Raw genomic sequence first — 18,417 nt, 5'->3', positions numbered from 1 at the left:
ACATATTTTAAGTGACAGATACTTGAAAATATGCAAACAAGTTTAAAACTGTCGATATGAGTTTCCCTCCAAATCCGACAAACTCAGGCAACCCGGAAAAACGAATCGGGTCAATCCGATTGAATTAGGGGAGACAGAGCCAGAAGAGTTTGAAAAAGGAGGGAAGCAAGTGAGTGCAGCAAAGAGTCCATGGCGAATCTGTCTAGTTTAGTCCACGAACTTCGAGAACGCATAGCAGCTTCATCATCCACACCTCCAAACATCCGAAACGACGACGCATTGGAGGTCCGATTTCGTGCCGTACTTCCCAATCTTCTTAATGCATATGTCGTTCCGTCTGCATCAGGTCTCTCTTTTTCTTCTAGAATTTTCTCTTGCTACTCTATATGTATGTATCTGTAAGTAATTTTGATTTTTCCTTTTTGTTTGAATATCTTGTAGCGAATGAGAGAGAGGTTTTTGCAGTGCTAAAGCTCATAGCACATACCGCTAAGAACTTTCCTGGAGTATTTTATCATGGCAAGGCTGGTGCTGTCCTTCCGGTGATAGGACGCATATTGCCATTTTTGGCAGAACCTGCTTTCTGGTGAGTTGCTTTGAAACATTACATTTTCGTATTTGAGTAGCTGGAGATGTTAGGTTTGAATAGTGACTATAACACTGAACGCATTTGCCCCAGCCTTGGTTGGAGGCGACTATGTTCTTGTGGTATTGGAAGGTTGCCAAGTGAATTAGTGGAGGGATGCCCAAGCTGGTCTGGACATAACTGATAGGAAAGAGCTTACTTGAGTTTGTTAGTCTTGCCTTGTGATAAACTCTCAATATATATTGCTAAGAAACACGTAGCCTCTTTAGTCATTGGAATTTGGATCTTTGATGAGAGCCATTTTTCCTTTCTTGCATATTTCAACTGAAGACATAGGGAGTTAGAATTGATTATGAAAGACATCATTTTTGTTAAAAGCGAGCTTGCTTGAGTTTGTTACTCTGTGTCTGATTTTCCCAACTCTAGACACACAGACATCACCTCTATTAAAAAAGAAATGCTCACTTGAATCTGTTAGTCAGGCCTTTAGATATTAGAGCTTTAGTTATCTGCTATTAATACTAAAGAAACATGTAGAATGGTAGAAGTGCTGTTAGCCTCTTTGCTCAGTGGAGTTCCGACCCTTGATGAGAGTGATGAGTGCCTATTTGTCTCTTTTTGCATGTGTCAAGATGCTGACGAGATAAGGAGTTTGAATTGAAATTTTATGAGAGTTACCTCAGATTAATTTCATGTAGCTAAGAGTAACATCCCATTCTGATTTTTCCAGCTCCAGACATGCAGTGATTATTGAAACAGTTGGAGCCCTATTATCTACACTTCGTACCGGAGATCGAGATGCTTATCGACAATTCTTTATGGACACTTTATTGGTGGTTGAAGGTACACATTGAAATTGTTTTCAAATAGTTCCAGTAGATCCATGAATTGCAATGTGGATTGGTGGTAGACAATCAAACAAAAGTTTCAGTGTGACTAGAGTCAGCAAATTGCTAAAGTAGTACCTTTGGGGGATAAACTATTCATATGTACATTAAGATTATTTCGATCAGGATAATGGGAGCTTAAAGAAACACATCAATGCAAATAATGACTGATGAGGAATGCCAGATAACATGGGAAGAGATTAGTCAAACAATGTTTTTACTTGTCTAAGATAGAGTTAAATGGAAACAAAAAAGTAGATTACTAAATGATTTTTTTATTTGGCTTCTATCATAATTTAGTGAGATGCTTGTTTTACGTTTCTGGATTATGATTATGCTCCAACTGTCATGAAATTTCTCTAGAATTTCACTTGCACAACAAATATGTTGATGTTATGGCAGGCAGCTTTCCTCCTCAATTGATTGCTATTACCAGATGACTTGTTTTTTCTTCATATAGATCTTCTTCATGTTGCTTCACTATGTGATAAACAAAGCTCTACAGAATCACAAGAAGTATCTTTGAGGTGTTTCAGCGTATCATTCGGTGGACGTTGGAGCAACCATGAAACAACGATATTAAGTGATCTCCCCTTGTGTTGTAAACCTTCCGATGGCAATGGCATTCTGATTAATGTCAAAGGCAAAGAAAGGTGGCAGCCTTTTGCTTCTTCTTCCATCAAGATTCTCTGTAAATGTTTAACTGAAGGAACTCTATATGTTGAAGGACTCCTTGAGACCTCATCTGTTTTGTCTGCATGTACACTTCTGTGTTTCGGAGATGTTGATGTGCACATGGTTGGTACTTCCATAGCAAGCTATCTTGCTATCTTCATAACATGCTTTGTAGTTATTCATAGCTTGAGCCTTATTCTCTGTTCTTTGCTTTTTTAGTCTGATATTTTCCTTGTCAAAATTTCAATCAAGGCATGTTTTGACTTTCTACGAATCACTGGAGCAGCTATGAATCCTGAAATCATTCCTGCTGAGAGATTGATTCAATTGATTACGGCCATATTACGCGGAGATGAGGCTGGGCTTCCAGTCTTCAGGTACCGTTACTTAACTTTGACTTTGGAGTTCTGACGCTGCAGGGGAAAAGGGCGAACCTCCTCTAAATTTTGAGTAACATTGCTATTCCTCTCCTCCGCATTTGGTTTAGTGAATATGGATACCAACAAAATGTGCCACTTATGTTTCAAAAAAAAGTAAAGGAAGGAGATGCGCCAATTTGATTTCTGTGCTTAGTACAAATTCAAAATCCTTTTGTGTATTTTTTCCCCATTCAATCCAGGGATATTGGATATTTGTTTTGCTAGTTTGTGCACTTAAGCATATGAGAAGTGTTTCTTGATCTAGGTTGAGGTTATTATCCGACACACTTTTTTTTTTGAAACTGGTAACTTTTTTAATTCCTCAGCATTAAGGGCTATGCTGGCCACCTCCAAAAACTGTTACAAGAAAGGAATAGACTAAAAAAAATACTTACAGAGAACCTATGAAGTCCACTAATTGGAACTCCTCTTCTATATCTTGTTCTTTACACCAAAAGCCTAGAGTAGTAATTACTTTCCATTTGATCTGCTGTATTGTACATTCCTTTCCTTAAAAGATACTCTGATTCCTTTCTTTCCATATAATCCACCAGATACATGCTGGAACTGTTCTCTACCATCTTTTCTGACTCTTGCTGCCTCCCCTTTTGATCCAGCAGCTAAGGAGGTCAGAAGTGTGTTCTGGCAATAGTCCAATATTCATTGGCTATGCTTGTAAACAGAGCCCACACTTGAGCAGTTGCCTTATAATGCATGAATAGATGTTTGTTAAGTCTCCAGAGCCTCTTTACAGAGGAGGCATTTGGATACTATGTTGATGCCCCTCTTCTGCATTGTCTTATGAGTCACATATTTTTTCCTAGCAACCAACCAAGTGAACGCACTTCACCTTGGCAGGAGCCACACTTTTCCATAGCAACACACTTTAGCAATCACATAGCAACTTCATGGAAACTTCTTCCAGAAATGGTTAAGAACATCTCTTAAATTTGCAGTAGAAATGGTTATGGCTCCAAGCAAGTCTGTTGAAGAGCAGCATCAGCATTTAACAAAATCTTGAAGCCATCACTGACCCATTTTCTGAAGAGATAGGGAGTTAGAATTGAAATTTTAAGACTTAAATCCCATTTGCTTTGTTTATTCTAAATCTCTCCTTGCTTGATTGTTTGCTTCTGCACATAATCCCTTGTTTCACTGCAGCAATACAGCTTATGATTCGTCCATTGGCGGATGCCTTCATGTATTATACACCAATTGTCCTGATGACATCGTTAGATCGACATCTGCTGATTTAGTAAATATCTTTCCCCATTCGTTGCTTAAAACAAGAAGTCTTGACCTGAAGGTGCACTGAACCTTCTTCCTTCTTCCTTCTGTTTGTATATCTGTCTTTAGCAAGTAAACTTCTTCTCTGTATAGTCGCAGTCTAAATGAATTGATTTTTGCCCTCTGATTTAATTGTTTTAATAGTTAAAAACTTTTTTCAGGATGCTCTATGTCTTGCCTATACTCGTATTGCAAAGAGTTGTCCTCCTCATATCTGGAGACCTGAATCTCTTATACATTTGCTTTACTCACCCACACCCATCATGCCTTTAATTGAGTGCTTTCAAGTGGCTTTATCTAGGATCTTTCCTGATCTTACTAGAGGTGAAAGTGTTAATAATGGTGGAAAAGGTTTATCTGACGTGCATGAAAATCCAAGGGCTGCAGAGAAAAGACCAGGTGAAGACCTGGAGAGTTCAAATGCCAAACATCAGAAAATTGATGATGAAAATCGATATTCCAGTATGAAATATGAAGATGTGATTAGCTATGGATTTGGCTCTTTGGGGGAGAAACAATATGCTGATCATATGCATAACTCATTGACTCTGTTTATTAAACTTCTAAAGCCTCCTAGTCAGGAATCCAGTTCTTTGGTCCCAGAAATTGCATTGACAGCTCTTAGTACACTCTGTATTGTTTTCTGTAGATATCCTCAAGCGGAACTTTCAATTCAAATATTCCGCCAGATGTATGAATGGATCCCTTGGGTGTGTGAAGAGGTTGGTGGTCAGTTATGCATGTTCATTTGAATTATCCACTCCTTCGTCCCTATAATTATGGTCATTGTCATGCAGGCAAATCAGAAATTTCCAAACCCTATTGATTTACATTTCTTTTTAGAAGCAATTCACAACCTATTGATCATAGCAGGTAAATGCTAGATCTATGCTAATTCATTCAGCACTTCCCGTAACTTTCCATTGTTTATAATCTATCAGGAAAAAAAATTCATTGCCTCTAAAACCAAGGTCGAGTGAAGAAATAAGAGTTCCAACATATTTTGTTAACAACTTCATGTCTATTCAATTTGTTACTCTATGTCCGTGAGTCAATCATTTGCCCTAATTGGCTATTTTGATTGATGTGGTTCTGTTAGTTTGTACTGGTATTCAAATTCTGGGAAATTGGAATGACTGACATTTTTTGACTTGCTTGCTCTTTCGATGCTGTTATTTCTCGAAGATGACATATCACCGTTTGTTGGTTATTAAGACAGCAGCATATTTTGCACTAATTCTTTAACTTCTGCCAGAACAAATATTACTGCCCAGTCCAAATTCTAAAGCAATATCATCCCTGTGAAGCAATTGCAGTGGGTATCGGTTTTTAATTTAGGTCGTGACATCTTGGCTGTTTGCAGATAAGAGTTATCTGTTTAGTATTTGATAATTCTTTCCCGTTGCTTTTTCTCATTGTGTTCCATTTATTGAATTAGCTAGTGCTACTGCACATATCAACATAAGTGGTCGTTATGGTCATTATCAACATAACTGAGGATACCTTTGTTTTCTAAATGTGAATTGTTGCAGCTGAAATCTACTTGCTTTGTTTCATAGCAATTAAATTTGTATGGCTATTTGTGATATCCACTAAGAAGGTGTGTCTGAGTCAATGAAAAGATAAGTATCAACCTTCCATTAACTGCATTTTTTCTTTCTTTGTTTTGTTTGTCTTCCCTTTTTAATATGTAAAATCTATTTAGGCTCCCTTCCCAGTGAGAGTGAATATTTCAAGACCAAGGGTGGCAACTTAGCACTTATACAGTCATTGCTAAGGCATCCATGGACCAGATCTCAATCTACTGATACCTACTCATCATCGAAGGCAAAGATCCTTTCTCTGTGTGTGCTGTCTAAAATTGGGCCTTTACTGCAAGGTGGAAATGATCTTGATATATTGGACTTGGGACTCCATGATACCGCCGAGGATGTTAAAATTGAAGCTGTCATTTCCATGCCAGTGATATTAATGTGGTCTGGTTTTGGTTTACTGAATCACATTTTCAAGAGGCTTGAGTAAGTGAGAAAAAGCTCTTTATTTTATTTTTTAATGTATATTTGTATGAACAAGACTGCTCTATATAACAGTCAAAAGTGGTCTTTTAATTTGGTAAGTTATATGTTGTCACGTGGTTTTGGTACTTATCTGCTCATATCAAATTTGACATACGAGCTTATGCATATGGATGTGCGAATAAAGTTGGATTATTTCATAAATTTTCTGCTCTCCGTCTCTATAATGTCAAGCAATCTTGCCATATCATTAATGTATTAGTTATTTTTATATTGGTTTGCAGGATCCTGGAGAAAGAGGCACATGGTCGAATTAACAAAGTAATTCCGGGGTGTCTTGGTTATTTGGCGTGCCTTTATGGATCCTGTACAACTGGTGTACTAAGGCAAGGCCAATGCAAATTTTACTTGCCAAAGGGTAATATAAGACTAAATATGACAATGGATGACCTTGTGGGAGGATTTTGGTGTTCAAAGTGTGACATGCATGCTGGACTTGTAAACCGATCAAATTCAACTGTTTTGCATCTTCCTGACATACACAAGAAAGAGCCTACTACAGACCATGATTATGTTCATTTACAATCCATCTTCTTCCGTCTTCTTTTTGATGAATCATCTGAAGATGTTCAATTAGCTTGTGTAGGCGTGCTTCAGAGAATACTCCTCCATGGAACTGAAAGTATTCTTCTTAAAACAAGATCTGAATGGTTAAAATGTGTTGATTTCCTACTCCTTCACGGGAAAAAGGCCATTCGAGAATCCTTTTCTAAACAGATTAGTTTCTTCATTGAGGAACCTATTCTGAATTGTTTGTTCTTGGATGAGGATGGCCACGAGGCTGCTAACAGATCCAAAGAACAAAAGTTCATAGGCAAAATAAAATATGCTATGGAAACAGCGGATGATCCTCTGGTTTTCGCAACTCTTCTAGAAGCCACAGCTGAGATTATGAAAGTGGTTGATGTGCAGAGTCAGTCTTTTATGTTCTCTCTTCTTTTATTGATTGATCAGCTTGATAGTCCCCATGTGACAGTTAGAATAATTGCATCAAAGTTGATAATAAAGTCTTGCTACTTTCATCTTAGAGGAGGATTTGAATTAATCCTGTCTCGATTTCTTCATATTCGAAATGACTTATTTGATTACCTGTCTATAAGGCTTGCTAGCCGACCAAAACTGGTTGAAGAGTTTGCGGCAGCTATTCTTGGCACTGATACTGAGGAACTTGTCAAGAGAATGGTTCCTGTTGTCCTCCCAAAGTTGGTTGTTACTCAGCAGGATAATCAACAAGCAATTTTCACTTTATATGAGCTCGCTAAGCGCTTAAATACCGATATGGTGCAACTAATTGTTAATTGGTTACCTAAAGTACTTGCGTATGCTCTTCATCGAGCCGATGGCCAAGAATTGCTCTCTGTTCTGCAGTTCTACCACGAGCAGACTGGTTCTGACAAACAGGAAATTTTTGCTGCTGCACTTCCTGCTCTTTTGGATGAACTTGTATGCTTCACAGATGAAGATGAGTCAATGGAGATAAGTAAAAGGTAATATAGCTTCAGAAACCACAAAGAAGCTTACATTGTTGAGTTTCTTGAAGCATAAATTCTAGTTTCTGCTAAAGAGACAGTTTTTGGCCTTTGTTCTTTATTTCTCAATTTTTCTATTTTGCTGTTCTTTTTCTTTATTTCACTTATTTTAGCTTTTCTCTCGGGGTGGCGGGAGCAGCTGAGGTGAGGTAGGATTAGTTCTGAACTTTTACCTTTTTCTAGTGGGTTATTCTTTCTGGAGATGGAATCACAAATTGATAGTATCTAAAGCAGGTAGAAGTCCTAGTTTCTAGTATTACTATCATGGTGTCATTAGTTAATTGCACTATGCCATTCTGCTTGGCCCCCCAAAAGGAATTGAGTTGCAAATGATGGATGATGCTAAAGACGGATTTACAGCTCCTTCCTGACTACTTCTTCCTCTTTCGATTTGAGCCTTTGGGGTCGTGTGTGGCGTGGGGGTAAAGAAAGTAAGGATATAACTAACAAAACCAGCAGTTGAGGTAGTGCTTGTTATTTCTGATGTTAAAATCAAAGGGAACTAGTAAAGTGTAGCAACATATGTACAATCATATACAATTATAACATCTACAGTACACGGAAAAAAGAAGAGTCGTTCAACATTTTAGTTTAAATATTTGCTTTGATCAGCTACTCTCAAGGCACCTCTGGTTCCTTTACCTGCATAAATCCCAAAGATGCAGAGTTGCCTAGTATGCAATTTCTTTCAAATGAACTTTCTGGATCTAGGAATAGCTTGCTGTATCCCAGAAATAGTTAACAACATATCCCACAACCCATTGCCACCATGTAATGTAAGGAAAGATGATTATGATCCTCCAATTAATGTAAGAAACATCTTCTTCATGACATAAACCCCTTTTCAACAGCTCTATTTCTCTAGAAAAAATGCCAAGACCAAGGCTTAGAGAAACTCTTCATTTTAAGCAAGTTCTGATAACAAGCCTTAAAACTATGTTCCCTCTTCTGTCACCTTTTGTTTTAGTAGAATCAGCTTTTGAGAAACCTTCTGGTCCATTTTCTGTTGCAAAGAAGTCAGACTCTCAAGCTCCTTATCTTGACGGCAGCTGCTGAAAGTGACTTTCCAGATTCCATCTGTTCTGTTGGGCTATAGTAGCGTCTGGATAAGTGGAAAATATGAAAAGATCATGAAATTACTTCTTCCTACACAGGAATGTGGCCGAGCAAGTATCCTTCCAAAATTGTCTTTTTTCCATCTCCCTATTCAAGGTATACGTCTGTTCGGAAATCTTCCCATAAATTCCTGATAACTCCCACTTTATATGTACTAGAAACAACTTCAGTGCACTATATGTAGCATCCATAACCTTTCTCCACTAGGCACAAGGCATCTTATTCATTTACAAAAATACTATCAAGATTATTTAAAATGAAAAGTAGCTAACTGTATCCCAGAAGTCATGAAAATTACTGTCAGCTTTACATTGTATGAATGATGTTGCTAATTTCACAGGTTAATGAAGGTGCCTCAGGTGATAAAAGAAGTTTCTGGGATTCTAACTGGTGAAGAAGATATTCCTGCGTTTTTAAGGAATCATTTTGTTGGTCTCCTAAACAGCATTGATAGGAAAATGCTGCATGCTGAGGATATATCACTGCAAAGACAAGCTATCAAGCGAATTGAGATGCTGATAAGTATGATGGGTTCCCATCTTAGCACTTACGTACCAAAACTTATGGTTCTTCTCATGCAGGCTATTAATAAGGAATCACTTCAGGGCGATGGTCTTTCTGTTTTACATTTTTTCATCAAGCAGATAGCACAGATATCACCATCTAGCACGAAGCACGTGATTTCTCAAGTTTTTGCAGCTCTGGTTCCCTTCCTGGAGAGAGAAAGTGAAAGTTCCTCCTCTCATTTGAATAAAATTGTGGAGATCTTGGAAGAACTCGTACTTCAGAATAAATCAATTCTAAAGGAACACATTGGGGAGTTTCCTCCTTTGCCTTCTATTCCTGCTTTAGATAGGGTGAACAGAATGATAAGTGCAGGACGTGGTATGATGACCTTGAATGATCAGTTGCGGGATATTATTGATGGTTTGGATCATGAAAATTTGAATGTCAGGTATATGGTTGCATCTGAGTTGACTAAATTACTCAATCTTAGGAGGGAGGATATCATGGCTTTAATTACTAAGGTAGGAGATGCAAACATGGATGTAATGAGTGCTTTGATCACATCTCTGCTTAGAGGATGTGCAGAGCAATCAAGAACAATGGTTGGTCAGCGTCTGAAGTTGATATGTGCAGATTGTCTTGGAGCACTTGGTGCAATAGATCCTTCAAAAGTCAAGGGATTTTCAAGCATGCGGTTCCAAATTGCTTGTTCAGATGATGATTTAATTTTTGAGTTGATTCATAAGCATCTGGCCCGGTCTTTCAGGGCTGCTCCTGACACCATTATTCAGGATTCTGCAGCCTTGGCGATTCAGGAACTACTAAAGATTGCAGGCTGTGAGGCATCTCTTGATGACAATGTTGTAGCTTCTACCTCACAGACAAGAGGGAAACGACTGGTGAAGTTGCCTGTATCCGTGGTGGATGGTAAGTACACTGAATTGCAGGGAAGGGGTCAGAGATTGTGGAATCGTTTCTCTAGTTACGTGAAGGAGATTATAGCCCCTTGCTTAACCTCCAGATTTCAGCTTCCAAGTGTGTCAGATTCCACATCTTCTGGTCCAATCTATCGCCCTTCAATGTCATTTAGAAGATGGATATTTTTCTGGATTAGGAAACTGACTGCACATGCAACAGGTTCTCGAGCAAGTATTTTCTATGCCTGTCGTGGTATAGTCCGTCATGATATGCAAATAGCAATGTATCTTCTTCCATATTTGGTCCTCAATGCAGTATGTGATGGTACTGAAGAGGCACGCTGTGGCATAACAGAGGAGATTTTATCTGTTCTGAATGCTGCTGCATCAGAGAATAGCACTGATGTTGTTAAAGGTATAAGTTCAGGGCACAACGAAGTTTGCATTCAAGCTGTATTCACTCTTCTTGATAATCTTGGTCAATGGGTGGATGATGTACAACAGGAACTTTCACTTTCCCAGTCTATTCAAACTTCCAGTTCGAGGCAACAAGCTCTCAAGTCGAAGGAGAAGACCATCAATCTGTCAAGTGATTCTGACCAGGTGCTTATTCAATGTAAACATGTTTCAGAACTCTTGGCTGCAATTCATAAAATGACTCTTGCAAGGGCATCTTTCAGATGCCAAGCTTATGCAAGGTCCCTTTTGTACTTTGAATCTCATGTGCGGGAGAAGTCAGGATCATTTAATCCTGCCTCTGAGAAGAGTGGCCTCTTTGAGGATGAAGACATCTCATTTCTGATGGAAATATATAGTGGGTTGGATGAGCCAGATGGCTTATGTGGATTTGCTTCCTTACGCAAGTCAAAGAGCTTGCAAGATCATCTATTGATAAATAAGAAGGCAGGAAACTGGGCCGAAGTATTGACTTCTTGTGAGCAGGCTTTGCAGATGGAACCAACTTCTGTCCAGAGACATTCAGATGTTGTCAACTGCTTGTTAAACATGTGTCATTTGCAGGCCACAGTCACCCATGTTGATGGATTAATATCTAGAATACCTAAATACCAGAAAACTTGGTGTATGCAAGGTGTTCAGGCTGCATGGAGGCTTGGAAGGTGGGACTTGATGGATGAATACCTTAATGGGGCTGATGAAGAAGGTTTAGTTTGTAGCAGTTCTGAGAGTAATGCTTTATTTGACATGGATGTCGCTAAGATTCTTCAAGCAATAATGAAGAGAGATCAGTTCTCCGTTGCTAAGAAAATTACTTTGTCGAAACAAGCTCTGATTGCTCCTTTGGCTGCTGCGGGCATGGATTCTTATGCTAGAGCTTACCCCTTTGTAGTCAAGCTCCACATGCTGCGGGAGTTAGAGGATTATAGCTCTCTCCTTGGTGGTGAGTCTTTCTTAGAAAAATCATTTGTACTATGTGATTCAGATTTCTCAAAACTAATGGAAAGCTGGGAAGATCGGCTCAAACTCACTCAACCATCTCTCTGGGCTAGGGAACCACTCTTGGCTTTTCGGAGATTAGTTTTTGGTGCAAGTGGTCTTAATGCTCAAGTTGGGGAGTGCTGGATTCAATATGCAAAGCTCTGTCGTTCTGCTGGTCATTACGAGACAGCAAGTCGAGCAATTCTAGAAGCCAAGGCCTCAGGTGCATCTAATGTTCACATGGAAAAGGCTAAGCTTCTGTGGAGCACCAGACGAGCTGATGGTGCCATTGCTGAGCTGCAGCAGACCCTTCTTAATATGCCTGTTGAGGTTGTAGGCTCTGCAGCAATATCATCAATCACTAGCCTCTCATTGGTTCCATTGAACCCACAACCTCTAATTTGTGGTACTCAGTCTTCCAACGAGAATAGGGGCGTTGCCAAAACTCTCCTACTCTATTCAAGGTGGATACATTACACTGGTCAAAAGCAGAAGGAAGATGTGATTAGTCTGTACTCTAGGGTGAAGGAATTACAGCCCAAGTGGGAAAAAGGGTACTTTTACTTGGCAAAATACTGTGATGAACTACTTGTTGATGCTCGAAAACGGCAGGATGATAAGGAGACATGTTCAAAAGCAGTCCCAACGAATTCGGCCCTTGTTACTGCCACCAATATGAACACTGAGAGAAGTTGGTGGTCATATCTTCCTGATGTGCTCTTATTTTATGCAAAGGGCCTTCACAGGGGTCATAGGAATCTTTTCCAAGCCCTTCCTAGATTGTTGACACTGTGGTTTGATTTTGGTAGCGTTTATCATATAAGCAGCTCTCGAGCCAATAAAGAGTTGAAAACAATCCATGGGAAGGTGGTGTACACATATATGCTTTCTTTTGTGTTGTGATGCTGATATTTTTGGATTCTATTCTTAACTCTTCCTCATTTGCAGGTTTTGAGTATCATGCGAGGTTGTTTAAATGATTTTCCAACATATCAGTGGCTAACTGTTCTCCCTCAACTGGTTTCCAGAATTTGCCATCAGAATGAAGAAATTGTTCGGTTGGTGAAATACATAATAACAAGTGTTCTCCAGAAATACCCTCAACAGGCCCTTTGGACAATGGCAGCTGTTACAAAATCTACGGTTCCTTCAAGAAGGGAGGCTGCTGCCGAGATTATAAATGCTGCAAGAAGAAAATCCAATGAAGCAAGTGTTAGTTCTTTATTTGCGCAGTTTGCTATGCTCATTGATCATCTAATCAAGCTATGTTTCCATCCTGGTCAAACAAAGGCAAGAACAATCAACATTTCAACTGAGTTTAGTGCTTTGAAGCGGCTGATGCCAGTGGAAATCATAATGCCAACCCAACAGTCCCTTACTGTCAATCTACCTACATATGATGTGAATACACCTGAGAACATTACATCTGAAATCTTCTATTCAGCAGACCTTCCTACAATTACAGGAATTGCAGATGAGGCTGATATTCTTTCCTCGCTTCAGAGACCAAAGAAAGTAAGGCCTTCTCTTCTTGATGCCTTTACATCTAATTTTCTCTGACGATATTCTTCCTTCTAAGAAATTTCAATGTTCTATCTACTTTCATTCCAAAAATCCATAAGAGAGACATTTGTAGTTTATGTATGTTCTCAACTTTGCTTTCGAAGCTTATTAGATTCCTTACCTTCCAGTCTGGAGGACTTCACATCGGAAAAGGGAAGCTTGGTGCACTAAGCTCCTGCTATGCGCAGGGTCCGGGGAAGGGCCGAACAACAAGGGTCTATTATATGCAGTCTTACCCTGCATTTCTGCAAGAGGCTGCATGGTAAGGCTGCGTACAATAGATCCTTGTGGTCTGGCCCTTCCCCGGACACCGTGCATAGTGGGAGCTTAGTGCACCGGGCTGCCCTTTTATGCTGTGAAGTCCTCTAGACTGGAAACAGAGGAATCTAAGAAGCTTCGAAAACAAAGTTGAGAACATACACAAATGTCTCTCTTATGGCTTTTTGGTGATAATGTAAATATATTGGAATTTCTTAGTCACTTTACATTGTGAAGAAGATGATCACTACTGTTAGCACCACCTGAGTGTTGCTTTTTTCCAGTAATAAGATTCTTCACTTACCTATCAAAATAAAAAGTTTGCCAGTCTTCTTTAATGTTCTATTGTAATGTTTCAACCCCAACGAGTAATTTCTCTTTAATTATAGCATAGCTAACTTAGTATAAATACTTAATGTGATGCCCTATAAAGTTTATACACCAAAGCTGTTAGATAATAGCTAATAAAGTTTAAATTGGGTAAGGAGCTCATAAAGTCTCACATTTTTTTCCATCTAATCAAGTCTAACAGTTGATATATACTATTTGTATCCTTTTGTTTATACCAAAAAGAAGAAACAGATATACTTAAGTTGATGCTTGGTCTCATGCTTCCTTAGCTATTTCTCTCCATAGCACCAAGAGTATGCCCTGTGGGGTTGTGCAGAGCATATATTATGAATAGGTGGATCTTTTTGTTGTTCATATTCTTTTTCCTTTTTTTTTTTTTTTTCCGTGTGTTTTGCAGATTATTCTTTTGGGAAGTGATGGAATTGAGCGCCCATTCCTTTGCAAGCCCAAGGATGATCTCAGGAAAGATGCACGTATGATGGAATTCAATGCTATGGTTAATCGTCTGCTATCTAAGTGCTCTGAAAGTCGCAGGAGGAAACTTTATATTCGCACATTTGCAGTGATACCACTGACAGAAGATTGTGGTATGGTTGAGTGGGTTCCTCATACCCGTGGGCTTCGACAAATACTCCAAGACATCTACATAAGCTGTGGAAAATTTGATAGACAGAAAACAAATCCTCAAGTTAAGCGTATTTATGATCAGTGCCTGGGTAAAATGCCAGAAGATGAAATGTTGAAGAACAAAATCCTTCCAATGTTCCCTCCAGCTTTCCATAAATGGTTCTTGAACATGTTTTCGGAACCAGCTGCTTGGTTCAGGGCTCGGGTTGCATATGCTCATACTACTGCTGTTTGGTCAATGGTTGGTCATATAGTGGGTCTTGGAGATAGGCATGGCGAAAATATCCTCTTTGATTCAACCACTGGTGACTGTGTTCATGTTGATTTCAGCTGTTTATTTGACAAAGGTTTGCAGTTAGAGAAACCTGAACTGGTGCCTTTCAGGCTAACACAGGTAAGAAGAAGAGAACAACGATCTTTTGCCATATTAGCATTGGTGAAAAGTTTGAAATTTATCTTGGTAATCAGATCGGATTTGAATTTGGTAGGAATATTCATGTTTTATGACTTACTCGTTACATTGACCACATGCAGAACATGATTGATGGCTTGGGCATTACTGGTTATGAAGGAATCTTCCTAAAGGTTTGCGAGATCACGCTTTCTGTATTACGGGCACATAGAGAGACACTAATGAGTGTCCTTGAAACTTTCATCCACGATCCTCTGGTGGAATGGACTAAATCTCATAAATCTAGTGGGGTGGAGGTCCAAAATCCTCATGCACAGGTTGGAGCTTTTATCACCTGTCCTTAATATTTGTGCTACAGTTTCCGTTATGCTTTTATCTCTGGTAAATGAATTAATGAGTTTTGGTAGGCGAAATTGACTTTCGTTTCCTTTTGTATTGTGGGTAACATTCTTATACATTATCTTCCTAATGTATATGCAGTATGCATATGGTGTATATAGCTTTAGATTTCCTTGGTTATCTTTCGAAGTAGACTAGTTAGGAACTGAGTTTTTGTAAGATATCTGAATATGGATTGTGATACTTTTGTTAGAACCTGATGTGTAACCCACTGCAGAATCTGTTTTTTTGTTTTTGTTTTTATAGAAGTGCCCGCTAATGAAAAAAAAGAGGTTCATAAAACTGTACAAAAATGATCCTCATTTCCCTTAAAGGCTGTCATATTTTTCTCTTTGAACAACCCGCATAAGCGCTGACAGGGAAATATCCCATGCCATGCTTCATCCTATGTCTTCTAAAGGCCCAGCTGAATCGAGCATCCATCACTGTAGCCGGCACATTATCCCAAACCATCTTAAAATCTTCTCCCACTAAAGTCGTGATGCTGCCGGACAATGCAGAAGAAAGTGGTCCATGTCCTCCCACCACAGCCATCTTCTGCTAGTTAATCTAAGTGTTGTCCTTTTTGTGTTGAAGTTAGTAAGACAACAATTTCTTGTGGTGTGATGCCTTCAAAAGATGACAAGAAAAAACGGGGTTGAGTGGACAAATTGCATTAGTTGCCTTAAGCACAAGGATTCTTTCTACTAAGTATTGCTCTAATTGTACTTTTCTCTTGTAATATTTTTGACATAACTGCTAAATTCATTTAGTTGAAATTTGCAGCGAGCAATCAGTAACATAGAAGCACGGTTGCAAGGAATTGTTGTTGGTGTTGGAGCTGCACCATCTTTGCCTCTTGCTGTGGAAGGGCAAGCTCGTCGTCTGATTGCTGAAGCTGTTTCACATAAAAATCTTGGCAAGATGTATATATGGTGGATGCCGTGGTTTTAAACCTCTGTGATGCCAATTATTTGCAAAACGTATATCTATGTTCTCCTTGAATTCTGCAAAATTAGTTAAAACCTGCAGCATCGAGTTCTGCAAAATTTGTTGTGACCTTGTCAGGCATCTCTGGGAAGATACAGTCTGTAAGTAAACCATTTACTTTTTTGAAAATAAAAAAAAGTACATGCTCTGCCCTTTTAAATGTTCTGTGTAGTGCTCTTCATGCCCATGTGGATCATTCAATGAGCATGTATGTGCATAAAATGATACATTTTGGAGGCACCTCACATTTTTTTTTTTTTTTTTGTTGATGAAGTAAAAATGTAGTGCTTAGGATTTGAACAAAGAACCTTAAGGTGAATTTTGAACCATCTCCTCACATGGTTCTATCAGCACTTTTGTACTTCCAGTTTTCACAAATCTGCTTGAGAATTGTTAGACTGCTTAACTTCTGGTTATCTGATTTTTGTTTGCACCTGTAATTGATCCGACTGATTGCTTTTGGGAGCTTTAACGGAAAGTTGAATTTTTCTACTGCCTAGTGTCTGAAAGTGAATGATCCAACTCATTCAGTCATAAGTACAAGAAGTTCACACCCTAGGGCGTAAACATAACAAATTAGTTAAGAGACAAGATTTGGGGCCACACATTTCAGTTATTTGAGGAGGAGGAAGTGGTAATAGTTCTGCAGGAAATGCTTGGAATTTGCATTTTTCGTTTTTATGCATTTGATCTAGTATAGCTTTATTATAGGTAACGTGCAATTAATGGATTTATGGTGCATTAGGTTGTTTACGTGATTTACTACTATTTTACTTCTGGGGGGGGGGGGGGGGGGGGGGGGGGGGGGGGGGGGGGGGGGGGGGGGGGGGGGGGGGGGGGGGGGGGGGGGGGGGGGGGGGGGGGGGGGGGGGGGGGGGGGGGGGGGGGGGGGGGGGGGGGGGGGGGGGGGGGGGGGGGGGGGGGGGGGGGGGGGGGGGGGGTGTTGTGGGGGTGGGGGGGGGGGGGGGGGGGGGGGGGTACTGAAAGACAGCAGTTGCATAAGCAATTGATGTTGGTCTTTTTTTTTGTGAAGTAACTTTCTGGATAATATATGAGAAACTAGTTGAAGTGGCTTGTCACCCTTATTGCCCTGAAAATCTTGAATGCACTTGTGAAATTCTGCTGATGGATCTCACCTTTCTTGCACACAGGAGGATGTGGTTGAATAGTGGCTGGCAGGCTGTAATACACTTTCAGTAGACAGTATGACTATATTCTTGTAAGAAGATCCTCCAGTCTTCCTTGGAATATGCTCGCGTGCACTGTGTAAATTTTCTATCACAAGTAGAAATCTTGGTTGATTGGTTGGGTAAGAGCAATCTATGCTGCAACTTGGTTTTGCCTGTCTTTGTTTTACTTGAGAATGCTTCATTCACATTAGGAGCTCAATGACTTTGGTTTGCTTATGAAGCCATCAAGACTCAAAGAGACAGGACTTGTGTCACATATTTGCTTGATATCTTGCAAATCTTTCTGATTGATTTGCTCAGTATTGAATCGAAGAATCGTATTCACTCTGACATCTGTCGAAGCCAGCCTGTGGTAAGAGTTGGGCAGAGGTAGCCCTCAATCACTTACTAACTTACTCGGTAAATTAGCTAGCAAGAGGCCAATCCTCTGGAGTTTGATTTCCAAGATAAACCATTCGAATGCTACTAAACGACAAGAATAGTCTATTTGAACAGGGCACTTTACAATTGGTGAAGTTGATGACCGTCCACTTGGAACCCGGACATTCATATGATAACCAAGTACTAGTACCAGGTGCATGAATAGCTCTTGAAGATTGATTATTCAGCAAAAATGCTGATGGTTCAATGGCCGAAGATGATTATTCCACACAAGTTGCATACTTCTCCTATGTCGTCTAATTCGACGATTAAAAGCAGTTGAGGGGTATTAGGGAATTGGCGAACGGATTCGAAGCCCCCTTATTTGCCAATTAGCGTGAATGATGAGATCATCCATTTGTGCAAGTCAAAGATCTTGCTCCTATGCCTTGTGAAGATAAAAAGATGAAAAGAGGATATAATACTTGATTTCTTCGAATGGGATATTTTGAATTTGGCCTGTGTAAAATGTCCTTAGTGTCCTTTTGCAAATGTAAGTTTGTTCTGTTGTTACTTGGCTTAAATTTGGTAAATTATAAACACGTGTCACCTCGACTGACATAGTTCCATTGACTAAAGCTTCACAAACTATTTTTATATTTGGTGAGTCATGGCAGACCTCGAGAATTTAACCAATGTCCATCAGTAAATTGGCATTATGTGGAAAAGATTTCTTTCATTACTGTTTTGTCAATGATGTAGTGGATATAGGCATGCGTACAAATGAATATGAGAGTTCAAAGATTTTATTTTTTTGTTATTTCTTCAAATAATAATGTTCTTACACTAAATA

At 39.4% G+C, this 18,417-nt stretch overlaps 1 protein-coding gene across 1 annotated transcript; it reads left to right on the top strand.

Annotated features, from left to right (window-relative positions):
• Positions 1–56: 56 nt before the first annotated feature.
• Positions 57–18,303, top strand: LOC102598035 (serine/threonine-protein kinase ATR). Its single transcript, XM_006364451.2, has 16 exons — positions 57–346; positions 442–586; positions 1,317–1,429; positions 1,934–2,271; positions 2,401–2,525; positions 3,729–3,873; positions 4,016–4,576; positions 4,652–4,727; positions 5,560–5,872; positions 6,154–7,416; positions 8,915–12,302; positions 12,384–12,950; positions 14,005–14,628; positions 14,769–14,963; positions 15,811–16,115; positions 17,166–18,303. The coding sequence occupies exons 1-15, from the start codon at positions 190–192 to the stop codon at positions 15,976–15,978; spliced, it is 8,178 nt and encodes a 2,725-aa protein (XP_006364513.1). The 5' UTR covers positions 57–189; the 3' UTR covers positions 15,979–16,115; positions 17,166–18,303.
• The last annotated feature ends 114 nt before the right edge of the window (positions 18,304–18,417 follow it).

The sequence above is a fragment of the Solanum tuberosum genome, unplaced genomic scaffold (assembly GCF_000226075.1).
Source record: "Solanum tuberosum cultivar DM 1-3 516 R44 unplaced genomic scaffold, SolTub_3.0 scf00500, whole genome shotgun sequence".
Lineage (NCBI taxonomy): Eukaryota > Viridiplantae > Streptophyta > Magnoliopsida > Solanales > Solanaceae > Solanum > Solanum tuberosum.
The sequence above is the reverse complement of the archived record's forward strand: the minus strand, read 5'-3'. Positions and strand labels throughout refer to the sequence as shown.

Coding starts and splice junctions, on each gene's coding strand:
- LOC102598035 (XM_006364451.2), top strand. CDS start 190: ATGGCGAATCTGTCTAGTTTAGTCCACGAACTTCGAGAACGCATAGCA. Junction 2,526..3,728: donor GCTGGGCTTCCAGTCTTCAG/GTACCGTTACTT, acceptor GTTTCACTGCAG/CAATACAGCTTATGATTCGT. Junction 5,873..6,153: donor CACATTTTCAAGAGGCTTGA/GTAAGTGAGAAA, acceptor ATTGGTTTGCAG/GATCCTGGAGAAAGAGGCAC.